We start from the raw sequence: 24,221 nt of genomic DNA on the forward strand, positions 1-24,221 counted from the left end.
CATGCTAACATGGCCGAGAGGACAGCGTTCACTGCGCACTCTGAGGTAACCCACTATAAAGATTACTTCTGGAACAAAATGAAACCGTAGCAGACATGATTTTCCCAGGATGCAGTAAAACAGCACTCTTCCAAACCAGATTAGGATCTCTCCAGGGAAACCAGAAGGCTCCTACCAGCAAGAGACATGCACCATTCAGTGTAGTGTATTACTTAAAGACCACGTACCTAATTTCAATCTGTCAGATTGGTGCTTTCCCAGTAAAAGCAAATAACTGTCCTGACAAACAATAAGTCATTTTATGTACCTAGCATTTCTAAGCAGCAGCTGAGTAAAAATCTTTTCTTCTTCCCATAAGGAATGGAAAAAAAATATGCAAATACTCACAAGTTCAACTTAATCTGCTTTTTTTAAAGAAAAAAATTAAAATGTTCCAATTCAAAGCAGCTTTTCTTCTACCATTATTATACATATTCTCTGCCAGGTAAGAGTAGAACTGCTGAAATACGACGTCACCAAATTCACCAAGAGACACATTTTAGGCTTACCAGAGGGACTAGATGATTTGGAAAAGGCAGCAGTGGCAGTATTTGCCTTGGCAAAGCAAAACCAGAGGCAAGTATAGGAAGCAAAGGAATTGACCACCAGCGTCTCACATTTAATAGAGTGGAAGTTGAATCTAGCGTAAAACTTTTTTCCAGAAAAGCACCTTCTGAGTAACACAACGAAGGTTGAATTTCTGCTCAAAGTACAACCTTTCAGACCTCAAAAAGTGGAGAAAACATTTCTGTAAATACAGATTGTGAACTACAATTTCCTACAAATTGTCACTAGATGGCATCTTGTCATCACACTTTAAATCTCAGAGTTCACCACCATTGTCATTCCCCTGTGACAGAAAGTACTAAACAGAAAGTGTCCTGATGAGATTTCACTTCACTGTAATTCCTAAAACCCTGTTTTTACCATTACGCAATACATACTATCCTACTGGAAGTCACCTCAAAAAGGCAGAAAATTAATATTCATAAGTTGGCTCTTACTACACATTGCAATGCATATATAAAAGTGATAGCAAAACTATTAAGGGGAGCTAAAAGGGGCCTTTGTGGGGCAGGAGGGTTACGTTAGTCTGGGTTTTTTCCAAGTTATATTTCTCATCCACAGGAATTCTCAAAGGTTTTTATTGCTGGCTTTGAGAAGCATGTTTTCTGGTTTTGTTTTTGTTGATTAAAAATTCTGCGGTTTGATAATTTACAAACATTGTTAATATGAACAGAATACAAAAGAAAACCAAAGACAATATTAACTGAACTATAATTATTTTTAATATTTATGATGCATTGATATATTTGCCTCTAAGATAATGACGAAGTCATCAAGATGAACGGTATGTGATTCTGGTAACACAGCTAAATAGAATTTGTTTGTTAGGCAGCTATACAATAGAGTCTTGCTTATGCAAATATTTATGCAAATTAATAATTTTATTCGTTTGTTTTCCAGTAGCACATTTTTGAAATGACTGAAAACCAAGCAAAAGCTAAAGATTCAAAGGAAAAGCTGGGCAAAATTACCACATTCCCTTTAGTTTCACTCGAAATTATATAAGTAGAGATTTACAGACCTGCTTTATGAAATGTATATTATACCCTATTTATTACAGTCTCTTGCATTCCATCTATGAGAACACACTCCACCCCGCAAACAACTTAATACTCCTAGCAGTAAGAAACATCAACTTCTGTCAGTTTTTATACAACTTTCATGCAAAGACAGCCTTTTCCTGCTTTTTCTTAATCTCTATTTGCTTATTCTTAGATTGTGAATATGCTCACAAACTCCTGCCTCAAAGTCTGTTAAATTCCAGTACGTAGAACTATCAAAAGTTGAATATTACTAGCAGCAGCAAAGGCATTTGTTTTTCTCCTTTGTTTATTCTGCAATTCCTTTTAAAAGAACCTTGCTTCAGTTTATTTAGCCCATAGGGTGGCTTCCGTAACTTTCCAAGTAGAAGAGGTGTGCAACCAAACTTGATTGAGAGCCTTCAAACATCATTTTGGCTTAGCTTTCATGACTAACAAGGCAAAGAAAAACTTGCATAGACACTCAGTCTGTTCATAAATGTCCTCTTCATTGGATATAGAATCATAGAATGCTTTGGGGTGGAAGGGACCTTTAAAGGTCACCTAGTCTGTCCCCCCTGCAATGGGCAGGGACATCTACAACCAGATCAGGTTGCTCAGAGCCCCATCCAGCCTGGCCTTGAATGTTTCTAAAAGGATGGGGCACCTACCACCTCTCTGGGCAACCCATGCCAGTGTTTCATTACCCTCATTGTAAAAAATTTCTTCCTTATGTCTAGTCTATATCTATGCCTTCCCTCTATGTATTGAGCTACTGTCCAACCCCAGCTTTTCTTTCCACACCAAAGCTGTGAATGTTCAAAACCATGGATCTTCTATCAGACTTTACCTGGCATTTCAGCAGCTCTCTCGATTCACCTGCTTGTTAGCATTTGAATTTCCAGCTATTGGAAATTGCTTATTCTTATTTTATTTAGATTGACTTTTAATTCCTTGGCTAAAGCACAGAAGCAGAACTTCTGATTGCGAAAGGAAGGAAGGCTGCTAAGAAAGCAAGGCATTGCTTAGTATCAGCTCTACTGCCAGCCACGACAACACCAAACTTTATTTTAATACAATGAAAAATCAAAACGTCGGCTGCGGTCAACTTATCCTAGAGATATGCTTTTCTAAGAAATAATAAAATAAAATAGCTACAACTTTGTAGACATCCACATCATTAGCACTCTAGGCAAGGCTAACACTTGATAACAAAAATTCAGCAAGGTATGCACCTACTTTAATTATCACGCACAAGTCATAACCTGATGGAAGAGGAAAAGAGTATCAATATATTACAGGAGTTTGAATACTGAAAATGTAACAATAACTGATTTGTCTTCATTTATCTTTAAATAACATTTATAGTTTGAGGTTTTTCTCTATACAAGCTGTAATAGTAACGCTATTTCATCATCTAAATTATGTTGGAATATTTTCAAGGAGACTATTTCCAGTTAACAAGGACTGCAGCTCCAGCCATTGGGCCAACACATCTGATCAGATTAAAAAAAACCAAAACCAACAACAACAACAACAACAACAACAACAACAACAACAAAACCCACAAACAAACCCAAAAAAACCAACACACAACACAGCCATGTGCAATAATAACAAGCAATAACACTGTAAACAAATGAAGATGTAAGGAATAAAAGTCAAGGTTCTTTAACAGCTGCTGACTTTTCCTGTCTGCTGTGGATTAACACACCAACAGGTTTCACGTGCCTGGATACTCAGCAGCAGCCAGACACTGTGATGTAAAACTTCACAAAATGTTCCCATGTTAGGCATTTCAAGTAAAATTTGACCTCATTCTGAATTCAGTTCACATACAGTGAAACCCATGAAATACACCCAGATCCACATGACAGAGCTGTAAAGAATTTTCCTGTATTTTACAGGAGTTCTATAGATTAAGCTGAGAATTTTAAAAGAAGTAGTTATCAGGATTTTCCACAGTTGTGTTTTTTTTTTTATTTCTCTTAAATTAGATCAGTTCTACAGTATCACTTGAGATATCTGCACAACATACTTTCCCCTCTCCCCTCCCACCCAACATATTAACCAAATGCTCTGTGATAATGCTTCAGGAGGAGTTGTTTTTTCTTTCAATTCTATTCTTATCCCTGGTAGTGACTTTTTTTTTTTTTTTTTTTTTTTTTTTTTTTTTTTTTTTAAGAATGCTGGTGCTGAGATACGTCCATTTAACAAAAAATCTAAAATTTAAAGAAATCCACTTGTTTTGCAAGCCATTATCTCCAGCTAATAGATATCTCGTCTGAAGCAGCAGTAGCGATAAGGTAATTTCAGGTATCTAGCACATTTCTATTCAGATCACAGGCAGCAATTCTTGCAGCAATTTTATTTCTTGGCAAAAGTCATTATTGTCCCTACTGAATTACCCTGAAGAGCCCTATTTTACTCCCAGTACCTTTTCTCAGCAACTCTTGATTAAAAACACTACATGATATTTGTTATCAAATATCAATATACAGACAAGAATTTGAGAAATGGAGACTGAGGAAAAGGCAAAGCCATTTTAGAAAACGTAAACGTTTAAATAAGCAGGAATGAGATTTTAAGGTACCCTAGGAGAAGAGTATGAAACAGCAAATAGAAGAGCACAGCGCTTGAGGAAGCTATAAGAAAAGGGACAAAAATGACAGAATCCTAGCCCAAGTACAGCCCTCCAGATTCCAGCAGGTAGTAGTTTGCCAGCTTCCTAAAGCTTCCCAACAGTCATTTCTTCAGTTAGATTTTCTTAGCTCCACAGGTATAACCGATTGCCTGATGAGATTTAATAACAAAAGAAAAGTTTTCAAAAGGCACAATCACTCAGCTTAACGAAAACATCTTGAATTATTTAACAAACAATCTATTAAGCAGCTATACCTATCAAGAAACATGAAATTTGATAGATGTGATTCACCACTGCGTTACTGCTGTAGCTTTATGTCACTCTATCTCCAGCCATTTCAATAAAGTCTCCATTATATAACGCAGAAGTAAATTCAGTCTATGAGTTTCAGCTGCATTAGACTTTCATATAGGATCTGTCACTAAGAGCAGGAAAAGCAGCCAACAATTATTAAAAAAAAAAAAAAATGCTGGAAATAAGCCTTTCAGGCTCTGGAACTGGGGCACTATTCAGTAATTCATTATTGGATCCATTTGAATTCTCATCTGTCAACTCTCCTTTTATTACCAGATGGTTCTATAAGCAGTGATCTGGCAACACATATGAAAAATCTATGTATTCCTTCTCATCCATCACAACAAACAATTTTCCAAGCAACAACAGAGACAGTGTAATTTCAAGAGAAATAAGCTCAACTCAACTCCTTATTTTTTATGCCATGGTTGTGTGGCATCAGAAATATCATGGAAAACAAGAAACCCTTTTCTCTTCCCGTCACAACCTTCTTCAGTAAATCAAAACACACTGCTAAACTTGCCTTTATAACTCTTCCCCTCACCCAAAAATAAGTTAAAAAAAGCTATAATTGAAGGTCTATAAGTTACTGAGGCTCAAGCAAGATAACTGAAATTCTGTTTTTTAAGACAGTACTTTGAAGTTTGAGGACACTTTCTTACAGACAACAGCAACCAAAAGATTCAATCATAAAGTTTAAAAAAAAAAATAAATCAGAACTTCCACCTTAAGTTTGGCCAACAAATTTTGTGAAGCCCCCATCCCACCCCTTCCCCCCTCCCTCTTTTTTTTAAAAAAGGTAAGAGGGAGCTTTTCAATATAGACTGACAGGTGTTTATAAAAACTTGTTCTGCACTTGTAGCAGATCATTTTCTATTTTAGAAAATATATTCCACCAGAAAAACACTACATTATTCTTCAAAACATTCATTTTTAACCAGTATAAACCTAATTTCAATGCAAATATATGAAGCACAAAAACAAGTTTCTAAAAATAAGCCTTCACCTCTCACAACATTATTTTACAAGCTAACTTCTGACAAACTAACAGAAAGGCTGCAACTTTTCAGTAGCTATTAAAGCTTTCGAAAGCTGTTCTAGTGGGAAGGAAGTATCAGTGTCAGTGCAGAAAGAATTACTGAAAGAAGATATTCTTTCAAAACAGTACATGGGATGAAAAACAATTCTGTCAAATCATCATCATCAGATGCATTAAAAAATCTTTTGTATATATTTTGATCTTTCAAGATATTTTTATATTTACATTAATGCGACTAAGTAGTTTCAGAAGGCAGTGATTTCAAACTGAAAGACAGTGTTGTTTTGGAAAAAGTCCAACCACCTCCTCCTTTGAAGGAACTTTTAGTGTTTAAGGTTCATGTTTAAAATTGCATTAATCATGCCTGCAAACAGGAAAAAAGGGTTTGCCAAATACCTGAAATATTGTAAATTTCCTTATTCTGAGATAAATCTACATTCCTACAACCTCAAGTCTGAGGGGATACAATTTAGATAAACAGAAGAAAAAAATAACCACAAAAAAACCAAAACACCATATGTGCGTAGAGTGAAATAATGTCAGTTACTGGCATCATCCAACCAGAGGCGCTTGAAAAGGCCCTATGGCATGATATTAGTCTTTTAAAGAGACAAAAGAAAAAGATTAAAGGGACTTTACTGCAACAAATTATGAACTCTCAGTAACATCAAATGGAGTTGAATATCAGCAGCTTTGAAAATCAGGTCTATAACACCTTAGCATAAACTTATTTTATAGTACACCTATTCCCTGCCAAGTGATAATATTGTATGGAAAATTAAGAAGGATGGGTGCAGGATAAGATAGAGACAGACTAGATTATTTCTATCCTTTAAGCCAATATAAAGTAGTTCTTCCTGGTCCAGTCCTGCTCAGTTTTCAAGCAAACAGTGGCACCAGTCTCGTGGACACTTTGGTCTTGCGTGCCACTGAACTTGTCCAAACTTTTGTTTTCTTTTTCTGGATCCGCCCTCAGCTGGGAACATCATTACAATAGGGAATTGCAGGGGGGCTTGCAGTTGTACCCCACCCTACAATTTACTCAGATGCATAGCAGTGAGACACAGTCTGAAGCCGTCTCTATGTTGATATGATACAGGTAGTAGCACACAAGACAGATTCACAGGGCTGTTAATGAACTCATACTGCAATGACACTAATCAGTTTTATTCAGTTTGGTAAGACAGATCTTTGCTCTACTATATATTCAAGTATTAAAGAGCATTTAAGCAAATTCAAGTACAGTCACTTCAAAAGCAGCAAGGTGTCACAGGTAAAAATTGGTTCCAGTGACTAATGACTGAAGCAATTTAAAAGAAGATCTAAACTCAGCTACAGAATCTGATTTATTCAGCAAAATGCTTCTACTTACTGGACCTTGAGGACTGTTCTTGGCACTAGAAACCAGAGTCATAACATCAGATTTATAGTCCTGAAAAGAAAGATGAGGGAAAAAAAAAAAAATCAGATTAAACAGAATAGTTTGCACTTATATACATAATAAGAATAAAGATCAACTCTGAGCACCACTATAATTAGGCTCAGAGGAGCCATTAGTAAAACATTTGATTACAGAGATTTTCATTGCCATTCATCTTATGCATTAGATCCTCTTTACTAAATTACACACTTTTTTGGGTTTACTATAGTGCTCCCCAAGAACGCTAATATTCTTATCGCTATTTTAGAAGGGTGTGGGTGGGAAGGACAGGATGATGATAAAGCCACTGCCTTTCAGAATCTCAAGTCCCGTACACTTCCAGAACTAGGTCTGCACAGCCTTGCCATAGAAGTTTGGATGACAGCTTCTCAGCCGCCCAAAATTGTCTTGGTATCTTATGAAAAATGGCTCTATATTCCATTAAGAAGGACCCTGGTTTATCTGCCTGCTTGGCAACAGCCATACAATGTTGTTGCAAATCACTGTAGCATAGGCTGTGCAGGCAGGCTCATGGCTGTGCTGGCTCATCATCCTTACAGACAGGTCTACATCTGGGTCCACCCTAAAGCAATATAAAATTCCTAGTTTTCTATCTCTCCTGAAGCTTGTCCTACATCCAGACTGGCATTCCACAAGCATGGACACAAGGCAGTCTGGGGCTTGGACACATCTGAAGGCTTTGCAGTTGGTTACAGCTAGAGAGACAAGAATGCAAGGAGGGAAAAATAAAAAAAATAAAAAAGAAAAAAAGGATTATTGCTGTAGTAAAGGTAGTGTGAAAATAAGCTATGCTGTTGTTAATACAATACAGAAACAAAGGCTTAGAGAGGTTTTTAAATAGGTGATAGAAGTACCACAGTATCTAAATACAGACACATTGCAAGACTCAAGTCCATAATTAGAACTATTTTTAGAAGGATATGTTAGAAAAGTTAGAAAGTAGTTGGCATGTTAAATTTTTGTCTCTTCCCTAACAAATACAGCCAGTACATTCATATTTATATTTTGAAAAGGTCTCCCAGGGCTAGCCTCCTGTTGTCTTGCCTTTCCTGTCAATAAGATCAGATTTGCATGTCAAAGCGAAGCTATGCAGTTCCTCCTAATGGTTGGGAATGAAAGTCTGACAAGCTGAAATTGAGGCACGTCTGGCAAAGATAGCCAAGAGTAACTGCTGTGTACTTCTTTAAATTATGATTATTATTATTATTTTCAAATACGCCTCCAGATATTAAGCTTCCAGATTTTTTTATTTATAGGATATGTGCTATCATCCAGTAGATAGAACATATTTCAGGGAGTTGATAGTAATTCTCTGGTACTTCACTGCATGACCTTTCAGCATTTCACTCCTCTGCACCCCAGTTTACACATTAATATATGGAGGACTATACCACTTTCTCACTAAAAAGAAGCTTAATATCTGTAAACTGCCTCAAAAGATAGCTAGTGCAGAAACATAGCAGTTGGAAATATATTACATTTGCCACTGACACATGAAAAGAATTTATAGGCTACAAAAATTAACATCTCTAGTGGTATGAAAAATACTCTCATTATTTTTAACTTTTCCTCCATGTGTTACAAGTCAAGTTACAAAAGGACCTTCTTATGCAGTGAGCATCCACTTAGCACACGAGCTTGGGAAAGTAGAAATAAGAATATGAGTGGTCCTCTGTTCAACCTAGCCATTGTATACATTGACTTCTTCATAGGAAACGCCAAGAAACAGACTTTTCAAGACATACATAGATGCCAACTACCATCAAAACTGGCCAACAAATTCCTACAGTCCAGTTGCATCTGTTTCCCACAAAGGAAAGCAGTCGCTTTTGTCCGCTGTGAGAAGCCGCAAGCTTTGAGATTGACATCAAACAAAAACACCAACCTAATCATCTGTTCTGTTGTCTAGTCTCTGCATAATTTAATAGCACATCCACATCTTTACTCACTGCTGTATCACTGATAAGCTGTGCATTTTCTACCTTTTCAGATTTTCTTCATGGTTACTCATTTCACTCTCCTGTTTTCATCTTTTCCTTCACCTTAGCTACTCTATCTTATTGCCACCCCATATCCATTTTACTACTTCTGCTTTATCATGCGCATGATACAAACAGAATGTACATAGAGATACAGTAGAATGTATGTTCAACTATTTGTATTCAATGCCCATTACCTTCCACTCTGTCTTCTAATTAGTATTCTCTCTCTCGTTATAGAGCTATCATGCAGTAGGTTGCATGGCTGACCTGAGGTCGTAGTTTCACAGTGCTTGTAAAGGGCACTGTGAGAATTCAAACCCCACTAGCTACTAGCTAACCATTTTGCAGGGGTGTTGCTCTTGGGAAACTCTCTACGAGTGGCAGGCTGGAAGACATGCAGAGAGACAGCAGATTTTATTCTACACAACTCTCTCTTTTCCAGAAGGCAATACCCTGAGATCCAAATAAATATGCCATTTTAAACAGGTATTTTGTAAATATACTTTTCTTTCCTCCCACAGCTTATTTCCAAGCGTTGCACAGCTCTGTGAACCAGTAACAAAATAATAAACAGCTATGGACCAATGTTGCGTATGGGACACCTACTTGGAAAGCTTGTGATGTGTTCCATATTAATAACATGCTTGCCACCTGCGACAATCCAGGGCACATCGAGCCAGAAAATGAAAGCAACATTAGCAAAATTCCTCAGGCAAAGGTTATTTTTAGGGGGACACAGAATTCTGACAATAGTCCAAACTAATCTAAGCCTGTTAGCAAGAGCCCAGGTCCGTTCCCCAGTAGTGCCAGAAGCCTGGCCTGGACAGACTGGTATCTGCCAAACACCAATCACCTCCTCATGTATTACAAAGATTGAAATAATCATTCATTCACTACAGCTGCAATAACAGCATTCAGATGCAGCTTTCTGATAGACAAGAGAGATTAATTCTCTACTCCCAGCCCCAGGATGATCATAATGGTTTTCATATATAAGACATTTTCCTATACATCATTTTTGTCTTTAAAACAACAACAAAAAATGTTTTTGTGGAGTTGCATTCACACTTGTTTTCAGGTAATATGTCATAATATTATCTCATATATGTTCAGGTTATGTAAAGTACTATGCCACTGACAAATCATTTAACTACGCACTTGTCTTGGAGTCTGCAGGAAATGCAAGTAACATCATTTGAGCATTGCAGCATTCGTGGCAGCACAACAACGAAAAACTTTCTCCCTCCTATAGAACTACACTTTGTGTTCCTATAAGTGCCTCCTCCAGCTAATTTTTTAGGTCTCTTGTATCCATGAACGTTTGTATTTTGAGATGATTTCTGCTTGGTACTCAAAGGTGGAATTGTAACAACCATTTGCAGGCTATTAACAAGTTCTATGCCCTTATAAAGGGCAGCTGTGCTATCTCCACATCAGGCTTTCCAGAAGTTGTCTTATGATGTCCTCTTCTAGCCATCTGCCCTTACAGAAATCATGATATAGCATTAAAATGGTCCCTAAATTTTACACGGGGCACACCTTTCTCCCCACCCCTCCGAATGAAAGTTTGCAGTAAATGTCAGCTTACAGACATTACTATCCATTCTTCTGCCTTTAATAGGAAAAATAAATTTTGGCAGTCTTTCCCCAGAGCTAAAAGTCTTAGCTACTCCCTGGAGATAGAAAGAATCAATGCAAGTAAGATCCATATTTTCTTTCTTGGAACACTACTACTTCCAGCAATTTATTTGACTGACTATGCCTTCTATTACCATGTAAATTGTTTCAGGCTGTAGGAAAAAAAAAAGTATTAATCTCCCCTCAGTAAGTCATAAAATAAAGAAATCAATTTCAAGGTCAATTTAGTCTAAATAACACCTGCTGCCCTTTTTGTAACACGCAGACTCCTCTGAAACGCTAAGTTGCTGTCTATAAAGGCATCAATATGTGATGTTTCACATAAATCAAAGTAACGTATAGTACAGTACAGCCTATTTTCAGTGTACCATCTGAGGCTTAAAAAAAGATTCAAAACATGTCCCTTGTCATCATACATTTTCAGCATTAGCATGAGGCTTTATAACAGAAAAGTAAGGCTAAGGAACTCTTGTGTCTATAAGGGTCTGATTCTGCAAGAAGCTTGTCTGTCATCAGGCTTTGGGGATGTCGAGGGATTCTCAGCTCTGTGCAGAAAGTATTCAGATGATGGAATCATAGAACACCAGGTTGGAAGGGACCTCAAGGATCATCTGGTCCAACCTTTCTAGCACAGTCTAGACGAGATGGCCCAGCACCATGTCCAGCTGAGTCTTAAAAGTGTTCAACGTAGCAGAGTCAACCACTTCCCTGGGGAGATTATTCCAATGATTGACTGCTCTCATGGTGAAAAATTTACCTTTCGTGTCCAATCAGAATCTCCCTGGGAGTAACTTGTACCCATTACCCCTTGTCCTCACCGTGTGACTCCTTGTCAAAGGATTGTCATCTGGGACAAAACTGGAGTTCAGGGAGAGGATTCTTTCACAAACAGCCAAGACATCCCAAGTCTTTGCAGCACCCATTAGGTTGGAAGTTGAGGAACATGCCAAGCCTGCCACCTCTAAAAAGATGAAGGATATTTTTTGTTGGAGACTTTTTATTTCTTCCCCTGGGTACCCTAGCAGAAGACAATCTAGACAGTCAACATCCAAGCAGCTAAAGTTGCTGAATGAAGCAAATATTCAGATATTCTGGAAAGGGGATTCCATATTCTTGTAAGACTTCTCTAATGTAAATAAAACAATGTCTTGAAGGCCTTTGAAAAGGGCTGAAAACATAAGGATGCACAAGGCTGAGCAGACAGCAAATTGAAATCAGTTTACAGAAGATGGTTTAACAGCAAGAGCCATTTAAACCATGAACAGATTTTGCCTTCCCTAACAGAGATGTGTATTACAGTTCTTCTCCAGAATAAGGAATTTCCCAAAGGTTTTTGCCAGGCATACAAAGAATGACGTTCCTATGCAGAGTGCTACAATAGCAGAATTCTCCTAGTGGCTGGTTGGCAAGTGGTAAGTGATATCCGAGGCCTTTCCACACTTTATTGAATAGGTGAATTTGGCAATTATTGAAGGGGTTTTCACTTCCTATTCTACACAGCAGAAATACATTCCTGTTGTTCACAGAGAAACAAAACCACACAACTATGTTATTTAGAGTAGGGACTAAGTTAAAAGTCAGACAATAATATGCCTATTTCACAATCCCTAATTAGCAATAGAATGTGGATTGATTTTATATATAAGTCTTTATATGTATTCATCTTTATATTTAAGAAATCTGAGAGAACAAATTTCACTTAAAATAATCAAGATATCATTTAATCAACTCTAATATTTGCATATATTTAGAGTATAATGATTCTCCTGTGATATTATACTAGTGAAAATGCTCTTTAAAGAAAACAATAATAAGGAACGCTTCTCTTTTCCAACAGATGGAACTCAGTAAATCAAATCAAAGGTTACTTAGAAATAAATCTGAAAATATAAATTCATAGAACAATCTGTCATTTACTGGATATAGGAAAATTTTTCGTTGTTGAACTCCATAGTCCTGAATCATATTTAATGCAAACCACTCCATGAAATCTTACTATCACAAGCCATCAAAGATAATGGTTGTGTGTCAGGAGCTGCCAATATACTCAAAGATTCAATGAGTCAAGAAGCAAATATGAGATTTACTAGAAGTGATAATCATTTTAATGTTATATCATGTAAAATTATACAAATATTTATTTTGCAGCTGAATGTGTCTAGTAGCATGAGATTCTGCAGCAGAAAAATAAAGAGAAGTCTGGAATGGCTAATCAAGAGCCCAAAAGATTAGAAACTTAAGGAAAACTAACATTTTAAAAAACAGTGTATTTCTTGGGGTTAAAGGAAACAGATGTAACACTAGCATCAGAGATACACAGCAGGAGAGAGTAATGTAAGAAATGAGAGAAACTTTTCTTAACGAGAAATTATCTTTTCAATATGCCAAGCACAAGTTTCAAAATGCTGAACAATGAAGTCCTGGAAGGAACACGTGGAGATGTTTCCTGAAGATGAAGAACGTAAGCAATGCAAGAAGAAACCTAGATTATTCCTAACTACATTTGCTCAACTGAATTGTTAAATATTTCCTAATCCTCAAACAGCCAGTGAAGTGGGTAAATTATTGCAGGATCTGCTGTGAAATCAAGTTGAAGGAAAAGACAAAACAACTCAAGAGTTAAATAAATACTTTCAAAATGTAATAACAAAGAAAAGTGCTAAGATGAGGATGTCTGACATTGCCTATTTATCTCCTGAGTAGAATTACTTTAGGTTTACTGAGGCAGAAGCTTTCAGTAACCTGCAAGTCTCTCAGGGACATTTATCTAGGAGCGTTAAAAGACAATCAGGAACAGAATCTGTAAAGTAATGATAATCATCTCTGAGGTCTCACAGTTTGAGGAGTTCATCCTTGCACTGTAATAGCCAGTAAACACCTCCACATATCTTGAAAAATCAGTACTGCCCTTGGGTACAGGTAGACCTCAAAGTGCAAAATTTCAGCTGAGTTCAGATAAGAAATAAAAGGTTTCTGTCTTTGTTGGAAGCTCAGAGAAACCCAGCTGGGCTGTAATTCTACTCAAAACAGCCTCATATAATGTCTCCAATGATTCCTGGTTTGCACTAACTGAAGCAAAAAGCATTGTGCTAGAAATCTCACAGAACCATGCTCCCATCACACTCCGTCATTGAAACGTACCATCAGGAAATACTAAATTTATGAACTCTCCAACATTTTCTTTCACTGAATTTAAAGACAAAAATTCAGACTCAGGAACATATCCTGATTTTTTTTTTTCCAGACACAGAAAGATTTCCTATTCTACATCATTTTTGATCAATGATTGTTTTCAGATTTATTTCTCCAAGTGGTCTACCTGCCTTCTCACAGAAACAGAAAACACTATTTGTAGAAGATACTTTTAATGCGATTCTGTGCCATCAGTTAGAATGGAGCTATGCACAAATCTAATTTAATATCTAACTGGCATCAAGATCTGTTAATGGCACAGCATTAATGTTATGTTAATAGCAATGCATTTTAACTACCTTTCATTCTCCTACCCCAAACAGTTGAGTTATATGCAAGTTTCTAACACTGAGCTTCAGAAAATAATCAAGTAGAAGCATTGTTATTGTGTTACTAGGAACAGTTACATGAATCTTTGAAGTTTACTCATTTAGAATTAAATGGGTGTCTTTTATACTTATTATAAAATTAACTGGTATCTACACATAGTCTTTTTTATAAAAAAAGAGAGAGAGAGAGAGAGAGAGAGAGAGAGAGATAGGCCTGTATGTAATATATCAAAGGTGGGAAAAAGTATGTTCTGGTCTTTTATATATATATATATATATATATATATATACACATGTATGTATGTATATGTACATACATACATGTATATATGTATATATATGTATATATATGTACATACATATGTACATATGTATATATATGTACATACATATATATATGTATGTATATGTGTGTATGTACATATGTATATATATGTACATACACACATATACATACATACATATATATACATGTATGTATGTGTATATATATACATATATGTATGTGTGTATATATATATGTATATATATCTGGTCTTATATATATATATATATATAAATATATATATGTATATATATAGTATTTCTGCCTATATATACCTAGGCAGAAATACTAAAACGTGTGTGTTGGGGCAACATTATAAAGTCTCCTTTGTATGGACTATTATTATTCCAACATGACAGAGTCTTGACTCAGAAGAGAAATATTTCACTGTTGTAGAAAATTAGAAGTTTATACAGGCTAAAAAATTGCTGCACAGCCCTCTGCTTTCAATGGCCTTAGGAAACAGTTGTCTACTTCCCAGCCCCATATAGCATCATCTGGCTTTCAAAAGCATTTTCACTCTTCCTTTCTGCTAATAGCAATATTATGCCATGGATTCTACATCTATGACTTAAATTATAAGGATTGATGAAGATACATATGCTAAATATTAATGTTACACCTTGTGCCGTGACATTTGATATGTAACCTTCCCTCATCTCCTATTAGAGCAGTACACTACGCACTGCCCATGACTTGGGTAGTTCCTCCTAAGAGCATTTTAACCCTAAGTTTCCTTTATTCAGAACAAATTTTAATGTATGTACCACCTGTTATTTGTTAATATGTTATAACTCTAATAACTGTTCTCTGAACGCTCTGAATGTGGTTTCAATGAACAGCTGCAATTACAAGCCACCTTCTGCTCTGAACACTTGCTGTTTTAGCAGAGATTTCTTGTAAGACTGAAAGAAAACTACAGTTATGTATTTCAATTTTTGTTGTACTACTATTATTCATGTTGTTTTTCAGGAAGGTTGATGAGGCCTGAAATAACAGGAGATTTCTTTTTATTGAAGAAATTCATATAAATGCAAACAAAAGTGAGGAATCAATTCAAAATCCTGGGATAGCTCTCCAATAAATAAAAGTAAAATGAAAATTCTGTTGCATGCAGCTATTACAAGCTCATATAATTCTCTGGCAAGATAGCACTTATAGCTCTGTGTTTATTTCTGTCAGTATAATATGAGGCATGCTCTATCAGTTGGAACCGGATTACAAAAAATAAGATTCAATTTAAGAATAAATGGCACGAGTCCTGAGGGCAATTTAAAATTTGTATATTTAAGAAAAATAAATCTATACAGCTTGCAATAAATAATACTTTGCACAGTAAGTTTATGAAGGTATATAAACTATGAAATTATGTAGATAGTGCTAGCACGCTACAGTACATGTCAGCTTAACAGAACCAGCAGTAAAAATATAGTAACAATAGAAAAGGAAAGCAATAAAAAGCAGATGCTCTGAGCAAGTATTGTAACATGCAGAGAACTGGATGCACAAAGAATAGAATTTAAGGCAAAATTCTTCTCTATCACTTCCCCACAACTAAGTCCCTCCTCTCTGCCATTGGGTTAAGCCTGTTTCCACAACACATTATGGAAACAGGAATAACAGAAATCCCATGAGTTCTGCAAGAATTTTCAGTGTCTCTGTAGTTCTTTAAGATATTACAACTTAGAGGAGAAACGTGTGACTGCATTGGACACTGAATGAGAACGTTGCTCAATACCACTCTGTGCTGTACCTATGCCCTCTTCCTAAAGATTTCTCCTCAAACATGGCAGTATGGAAGTGAAACCCTAGCTAGCCTACAGAAATCAGTTGTATGGAAATATATGACCTACAGAAACAGTTTGCATTTTGCTACTATTTCAAGACCACAAATATATGCCAAGTTTGAATTTTCATATTAAAGCTTTCTCTTGTTGATGACTTGCTTAAAAGCATCCACCTTTTCTAAGCTATTTAATTGACAACTAAAGTATGTACTGAAATGCATCAACATGAGCAAACTTTCAACTTTCAGGGAATAACAAATCCAAGTCAACAAAAACATGATAGGCCTAACATCAAAACTCCAGAAAAAGAGAACCCTTCCATTGACTCAAGCTCAAGGGGAAAAATGGCAATAGGGCAGCCTACACAGACACAAACCTAGTTCAGAAGCATTGTAATTCTGCTTAACTTCTGTATTATTCCAGATTTTTATCAGTGAAACAGTTCAGAACCAAATCGATTGTCTCTTATTCAAACGTACTCCTTTCACAGGCCCCAGCCCTTGGCAAACAGCCATACCATGACATGTATGCAGATATTTCTAACTGAGAGAGACATTTTCTATTTTTTAGAAGTCTCTACTATTTAATTGCCACTGTTGAGAATGAATTCCTCAAACCAAAGGTGTAAGCAGAGCACGTACCTGTATCAATATGGGAAATTAAAGGGCACGTGCATACAGAATGGTGGCTTGGCTTCCTTTCAGCCAGATAGAGAAACCTTCAAGTAATATCAGATTCAGCATCTTGTCTCTAGCACAGACCTTTACTTCATGTGTTCCTGAGAGTGTACTTAGCACAGATCAGGGCACATAAGAACAGATAACCATTTCTACTTGAGGAACCTCAGGCTGTCCTTTACAAACTGAACGTGTCCATTTACAATAAGGGAAGAAAGCCTGTATTTAGGCTTTCTGAAAGTAATATACGTTCCCTTGGGCTGCAGTAGAAGGAGCTCTTTGTAGTGATTACTGTCTTACTATAAAGTAGTTCAGTATCCACAAAAACCTCTAAGCAGAGGAGAAAGGGTAGATATACTCTCCCGAGAGAAATGCAAATGCATCCAAACAACCCCCAAAACCAGAGAAATTAAGGCACGGGCCTTTTCTTGAAGACACACAGAAAAGCAGCAACAGTCCTCAAAAACATGGGAAAATGTGGGAACAACGTGGGCCAAAGAGACCATCGCTTGCCTGCGTGGCAGCCCAAGCCAGCTCACGACCAAGCCCTGTGCAGGTATCCCTATTAATATTAACAAGGCTTCCAAAGACAGACACCTTCACCCCTCTGAAGTCATAATGCTGAATCATGTCCTAAATAAGCCACTGAAATCAAACTTCTCCACAAGCTGAAAATTGTTGCTTAAAGTAACCAAAATTCTTTCATTTACTCATGATGGAACTTTCATCTCTCTTGTTGCTCCCTGAGTAGAGCTGGACATCAAAAGGATTTGCGGCTGGTTTAGTTTCAAGGCATGAAGATGTGCAGTCAAAGCAGATAGCTGTTAGCCAACTCAAAATTATATGTGACAGGTGAGAATTTGCTTCTGAAACAGACATCAAATTACAAGGAAAGGTGATCTTTAATACTCTCAAAATACAGACAGAATTTCCCTAAAAATAAGGCTTTAGGAGAATTAAACAATTTCCAAAGAAAGCTTACAGGATAGAGCAAACATTTAAAATAAAGAAACATTTAAAATAGTTCCTCCTGACTTATAAAAATGACAGAGCAATTTTCTAAGTCTTTATCAAAAATTGTGCAGTGAGAATTTTCACCAATTTCACCTTGGTGATGGACTCAGCACTGATACCTAGCTATAACCAGACATGGCTTCTGACTCAGAGTTATAATTCAATCACTTGATTTCTTTTCTCTCCTTTGCCAGAAGTGAACTCTGTCAAGACTCAGTTCTCCCCTCCATACCCTTGTGTTAGCTGTCTATAACCCATCTATTGCCCACACAGTTTTATTACAATTTGATTAATGATTTGCCAGTGGCTGCTCTGTTCCCTGTGTGACTATCTCATAAAAGGAGGCTCATGCAAACGTACAGAGGAGCTGGTACCTACCTGCCTCCAAAAGGCACATGGCCAGTCTTAAAAGTCCTGTCCACTGACTGCCTACAGCTCAGTGAAGTACTGTTTCATCGGGATTCAATGGTACAATGAGAAAGACCTTACAAACATAAAACCAGGTACTGAGAAGATGATGCAGAAAAGGTACAAAAGGCATAGCAGAAGAAGAAGAAAGCTCTTCTACTAAAAGACGGTTTTGTTTCATAAGCTTACTTCAACTAAAGGTCTTTCTACTGGGTGACAGAGCAATGCCAGCTCTTTATAGCTTTCAATCTTCCATTTATTACGCAGGAATCCTATCTCAGCAAATATGAACAGAGGGTTTGTTTCCTGGGTTGTTACAATCAGTTGCAGCATTTTCCACACAACATCTATTATAAGCTGCCCTTTTTGTCTTTCTCCAGTTTGTGTGGTTTTGGTGGTTGGTTTTTTTTGTTGTTGGTGGTTTGGGGTTTTGTTTTTTGTTTTTTGTTTGTTTTTTTTTTTTTTTTTTAAAAAGAAGGAATAAAACTGAACCCAGTCTTCAAGATACAGACACCGCAAGGACTCCCACAGTGGCATAATAATATTCTCTCTTTTGTTCTCTAGTCTTTCCATAAGAGTCTTTCATTGCCCTTGTAAGATACTATGCAGCTAGTATCTTACAGATAAATCCCAGTAGATTTATCACACTTTGCTACAAAGCATCCAGCAGCAGACACTACAAACCCATTCTACTCACTGGTCTATTTGATGACAGGAGTTCCCATGTTCCTGTTGCTCAAAGTAAAAAAAAAAAAAAAATTCACCTACCAGTTGCATGTTGTGTACCGTGACACAAGTTACACAGGTTTTTCCTGGGGCTTCTAGTATTTAAATCCTTACAGCACAGGCAACCCTTCAGTATTCGCTATGTTGTAGTGCACAGTAGACATCCTAGGGTCCAGATACAAACTACTCCTGACTTAAGAGTACTATTAACTTTTCTATATTAGGAAGATCCACTGCTACCAGACAAAAACTTTAAGAATTTGTGTCCATCATCATACATTTCTCAGATGACAAGACGGCCTTTTTTTTTTTTTTTCTGCACAGAGAAGCGCAAGCTGAACATTCATATCAGGGTGTTCATGCACACGTTATGACAGCACACAAGTCGAGCTGCAGAATCTGCTCTTACATTCATTTCAGGATGAGTATATGCTTGAGCATGTTTGGTTGGTGTGCCGCGTTCTGCGGCAAGGAACAGAACTTTGCTTAGGGTTGAAATTCACTGTTGGACAGGACGGCACCGCAGCTTCCAGTTGTTGCAGATATCTCTGCTTCTGCAGACCCACAGGAAACAGTTAAATTCAAACGCAGCTGCAGTTCCAGATGAACTATATTTTATACCTTGTATTGCTTGTCCAAATGTCACTCCACCAACAGGAGGTACATTTAAGCAGCCAATACTGACTCCTGGTGTTTTCATCTGTTTCATATACATAACCCGCTCCCTGGTTACTTACTAAGCTGAATTTACATGGGAAGTTACTCTACCTGGGACCTGTTCTGTTATCTGAGGCTTACTGATTCGTAAATTAGAGTCACTGGATTATAAATCAAATGACATCTAATTAAATAAAATCCTAACAATAGGAGAGCTCACAGTTCAGCAGAAGTACTGGCTGTACCCGTGAGGAAAGCATACGAATTAAAAGGTACATAGAGCCAAAAAAAATTAGTGTCCCAAAGAAAACTATTTTCTTTACACATAATGAAGTTTTCATTAATTGAGTAGCAACAGTCAGCTTGTAAATAGTGTATCTCTGTAATAAAGGTTGGCTTTTTCCTGCTGCATGTCCAGCTCTCTACAGAGAAATGTTGGATTTGGGCATGTTTCATATTTTGGCCTTTACTCTTTTGCTCCTCAGCCATTTGGGCACAGGAAGTAATGGAGAAGAGTTTATTGCCTTAAAGGAAAAGAATCCTGCATGCAGATTGTGGGACTTGATACTAGAAGCCATAATACCCCTTTATATTCAGCAAGAAGTACTGATAAGCACTGAAACTGTCCTATATCCAGCGTTCACAGTACAGTTGCCTGAAGGTGTAAACATGAATTTAATGCTAAGTCCGCATTACATTTTTTTACCAGTATAGCTACACAGTTTAATCACCTAGGGCTGTGGAGAGACTAGCTGTATCTTCCCAGCTATACTTTTACTGGAGGGAAGGTTGAGCTGTGAAATCAGACACCAGTCCTCACCTTTTATTATGCCCTGATCTGCCTGCATGGTTGGGGGAGAGAGTGGGAACGAGGAACAGTTAAAACCTGCTTAACCGAGCCCCCAACAGACCACAAAGACTACTACTGAAATACTGGTACAGCAGCAATGGCTGCTCTCTATTGCCCCAGGTTCAAACAGTAGATAATACAGAGAGCAAAACACTGGTCAGAGCTGCTCCACCCCTACTTTAAGTCCCTGGAGCCTTTTCAGGCCCTTAAGCATGGAATTAAAAATCACTATGAAAATTAGGAGATGGTTTGGTTTTGGGTTTTTTTAGAACAATTTTTTTTTTTTTTTGGATGAAGAGTTATTTTTGTGTTTCAATGGTATATCTCTGAAATTGCTCGGCAATAGAACATATACATTTTATAAAAACTCATGAAATCAGCAGTCCAAAAAAAGTGTTAATAAGACATCTATAAATGCTGACGTTTTCCTCCTCTCCAATTAGACTACCAAAATCTCAAATAAGGCCCAGATCAACAGTTTCAAAGGGTCAAATGTTGGCTTCACTGTCATTTTATTTTTTCCCTGGATCTTTATCTTTTTTAAACAGCAACTATGTTTATGCTTGGAAATAGCAAGAAGTGAATCTTCTTCCCAGAGCATTTTGTGCTTACCTCCCAAGTCATACTGTGAATCTGCTTAACTGGAATTTACAAGTCAATTGATACAGTGGTTACATCTGACACACATCAGTCATCCTGTCCTGCTGATGGATGAGGCAAGCTGCCTGCAAAGTGCGTTGTCAGTGTTTAAGGCATTGCCTTAACCAAACAGAAATGGGCTATTAGCAATGCCAAGTTGTCAGTCTATATTTATCAACAAGAGGGAATAATTTTTAGGAAAATAATAATAAGCCCTCCTCACAATACTAATGCTAAATGACCTGAAAAACTTTCCTAAGGGACTGAAGCCATAGAACAAAGTTTGATTTTTATCTTCATAGATCTGACAGCTCAATTTCCCAAGTTCCCGGGGACTTTCAGCAGTGCTGAACAGAGGCAGTAACAAATGTCAGTGTTTACTTTGAGATCTCTTTGTTAAAGCTCTCTGTACTCAGCAATCTCTTTAATAACACTCTTTAGGCCAAGCAAAGCATGTTCTGCATAAAGCAATAAGGAGTGACTCAGCAGAGTGTGTCTATTACGTTTAAACAAGATGGAATTGCTGTATTTAACTAACATATGTGGAAGGTTTTCTAATGTGAATTCAAACTCCCAGCTCAATGTGACCATAAATTATCATTTGAAATGCGTTATAAAACTGTTCAGTTTCAGTCATTTCCCACAAGCTTTCCCTAATTCCACACATTGACTCCAGAAGCAAAGGATTTTTCCTTCTGTGCAGCAGTTTGCAGTAAATATCTTCAAAGCCACCCCTAGTATCCCCCAGATTCTTTTTTAAAGAAATTCTTCTCCAGCCTCATCCCTACAGAAGTGGTCTACAATGGCAAATGGTACAGTGGGTCAAGCTGTCACCTGTTGTAATCCACGTCCCGCCATTGTGTGCATCTACTAGTTGGATCTTATTACTTGTGTCATATGCTTACGGAAATACGGAAAGGGCTTTCAGTATCACCACAAGAAAAAAAAAAAAAAAAAGAAAAATGCAGACATACAGGAAATAGTCATAAGCATGGCATCAAGGAAAGTTTCTGTCCAATATGTTTATTTTCCTCACCCTTTTTCCTCCAAAACTATTTCACACCTTCCTAGTGGAAGGAAAATTTAGAGAGATAGATATTTTCCTTTCCTCTGGCAGAATACCAAAGCATTAACGTTTTCCTTTCAATAGACTGATGTCCTGTTTCTTGCTTTCGGTGTTGGTGGCACAGACCACAATTGAGGTGCCCAATTGATTCTTCCCACACAGGGTCTCATAACTAATGCGTGACAGCCCCAACAATACAGCAAATGCCTCAGTCAGACCATAAGGTTGAGGTAGCCGTTATCCTTCTATGCTACGTGATTATTTCAATATGAAAACTGAATAGGAAAGAATCATGTGTGATATAACCCTCTGAGGGAAGACTGTACTTTTTAAGTCATTGCACCCACAGGCTTAGCTTTGCATTTTCACTCCACGTGCTCTCGGTAGCGCTCGACTGTACTGAAGTCACCTAACCTAGCCAAACTGATTTCCTTCCTTGTTAATGTCAAATGAGAAAAATCTCAAGTTAATAAATTACAAATTTGGTCAATTCCTTAATAACTCAACTCTTAGTCTTCCATAAAATACCAAAAAATGAAAACAAAGGAAAAGAAATTTCAGTTTTGTGGTGATTTTTTTGTCATTTTGTTGCTCGTTCATTTGGGGTTTTTCTTAGTAATATGGTATAGTGTAGGAAATTTTGTCAGCATATCTCACTTGCCTCCTGAAATTTATGATTCTTGTAATGGCTCTACCTATCTTCACCCATTTTGGAAATTTATCTCAATGTGTGGGAACTTGTTACATCACTTCTACTGGCCAGAGGAGGTTTTTCTCATTGCAATACCAACAGAACAATCAAGGTTAGAAACTGCCTGGGCTGAACACTTTCTGTTTAGTATGTATGCTTTTTGAGCAGTAAAATCAATAGATATTGTTAGTTCAGCCAGCAGTTTTATGTATCAAGCAATCAAATATCAAGTACACAATGAACAGGGAGAGATCTCTATCTATTCCACATCCAGCTCATGCTTACGTACACGCATCCATTCACTTTAGCCAATGAAATGAAAACAATTGCCAAGATCAGCAAATTATTCTCAGGTATTAATTTGTCTATGAATCCACACTGGCATTTAGCATGAGTCAACTGCCTTGACTAAATGACTGGGTTTTGGTGGGGTTTTTTGTGGTTTTTGTTTTGTTTTTAAAAAGTGCGTACATTTTCCCTTTCAGGAAGGAGAAACGTTGCCTTTGAAAGGCCAGCTGACATTGCATTTATGTATTGTTACTAATATATTTAAACTTCATCAGGTATGCAAAAATCTCCAGTCTCAAACCTATACATATTAATACTATTTAACCTATTAAGTTATAGTATTACTTAAATATCCAGTCATAAATATTAATTTATCCAATTTGATCTGTTTCAAACACAAAAATGTGTCCTTTTTTGAAAAAGTATATTTGCAAACAGTTCAGATCTTGCACCAGATGTTCAGAGAAGGAAAAACCAAAATAATGATTTAAGAAGGTATTTGTGAAAAGCGTACTGCACTTTTCTTGCCTTCTTTCCAGCAAAAAACTATTGACAAATTCTAATCTTTTCAATCCTCGTCATAAAACACTCAATTTTATCAACTGCTAAGCATAAGTACGGTGTATGTTCTCTTATTGTGTACATTAAACTCTATACATAAGATGGTTAACTCCCACCTTACAACTAAAAATCGGAATCCAACTTGATCTGAATTGAGGGATAGAGTTTGCACTGCTAGCAATCTAGAAATAAGTGTCATCAGTAGATATTAACCAATTTACAGGGTAATTACAAAAGTGAGCAAATCAGTGTAGGTTCAGAATTGTTCAATCAGAACCATAAGGAAAATCATACGTCTCTCTAATCCCACACACATATCTTGGACGCTTTCTCTGCCCTCAATCTTTC

General features: G+C 37.0%; 1 protein-coding gene across 2 annotated transcripts in view; it reads right to left on the reverse strand.

Annotated features, from left to right (window-relative positions):
• The window catches only part of RBFOX1 (RNA binding fox-1 homolog 1), a gene marked incomplete at both ends in the record, with an annotated part of 1,359,850 nt that overhangs the window by 1,197,646 nt on the left and 137,983 nt on the right, over positions 1 to 24,221 (reverse strand). For both annotated transcript variants that reach the window (XM_082312185.1, XM_082312182.1), the window contains one exon: positions 6,975 to 7,034. In XM_082312185.1, coding sequence (XP_082168311.1) covers positions 6,975 to 7,034 — 60 coding nt within the window. The remainder of the gene's footprint in view (positions 1 to 6,974; positions 7,035 to 24,221) is intronic.

This window comes from Platalea leucorodia (assembly GCF_965183815.1).
Source record: "Platalea leucorodia genome assembly, chromosome: 5".
Taxonomy (NCBI): domain Eukaryota; kingdom Metazoa; phylum Chordata; class Aves; order Pelecaniformes; family Threskiornithidae; genus Platalea; species Platalea leucorodia.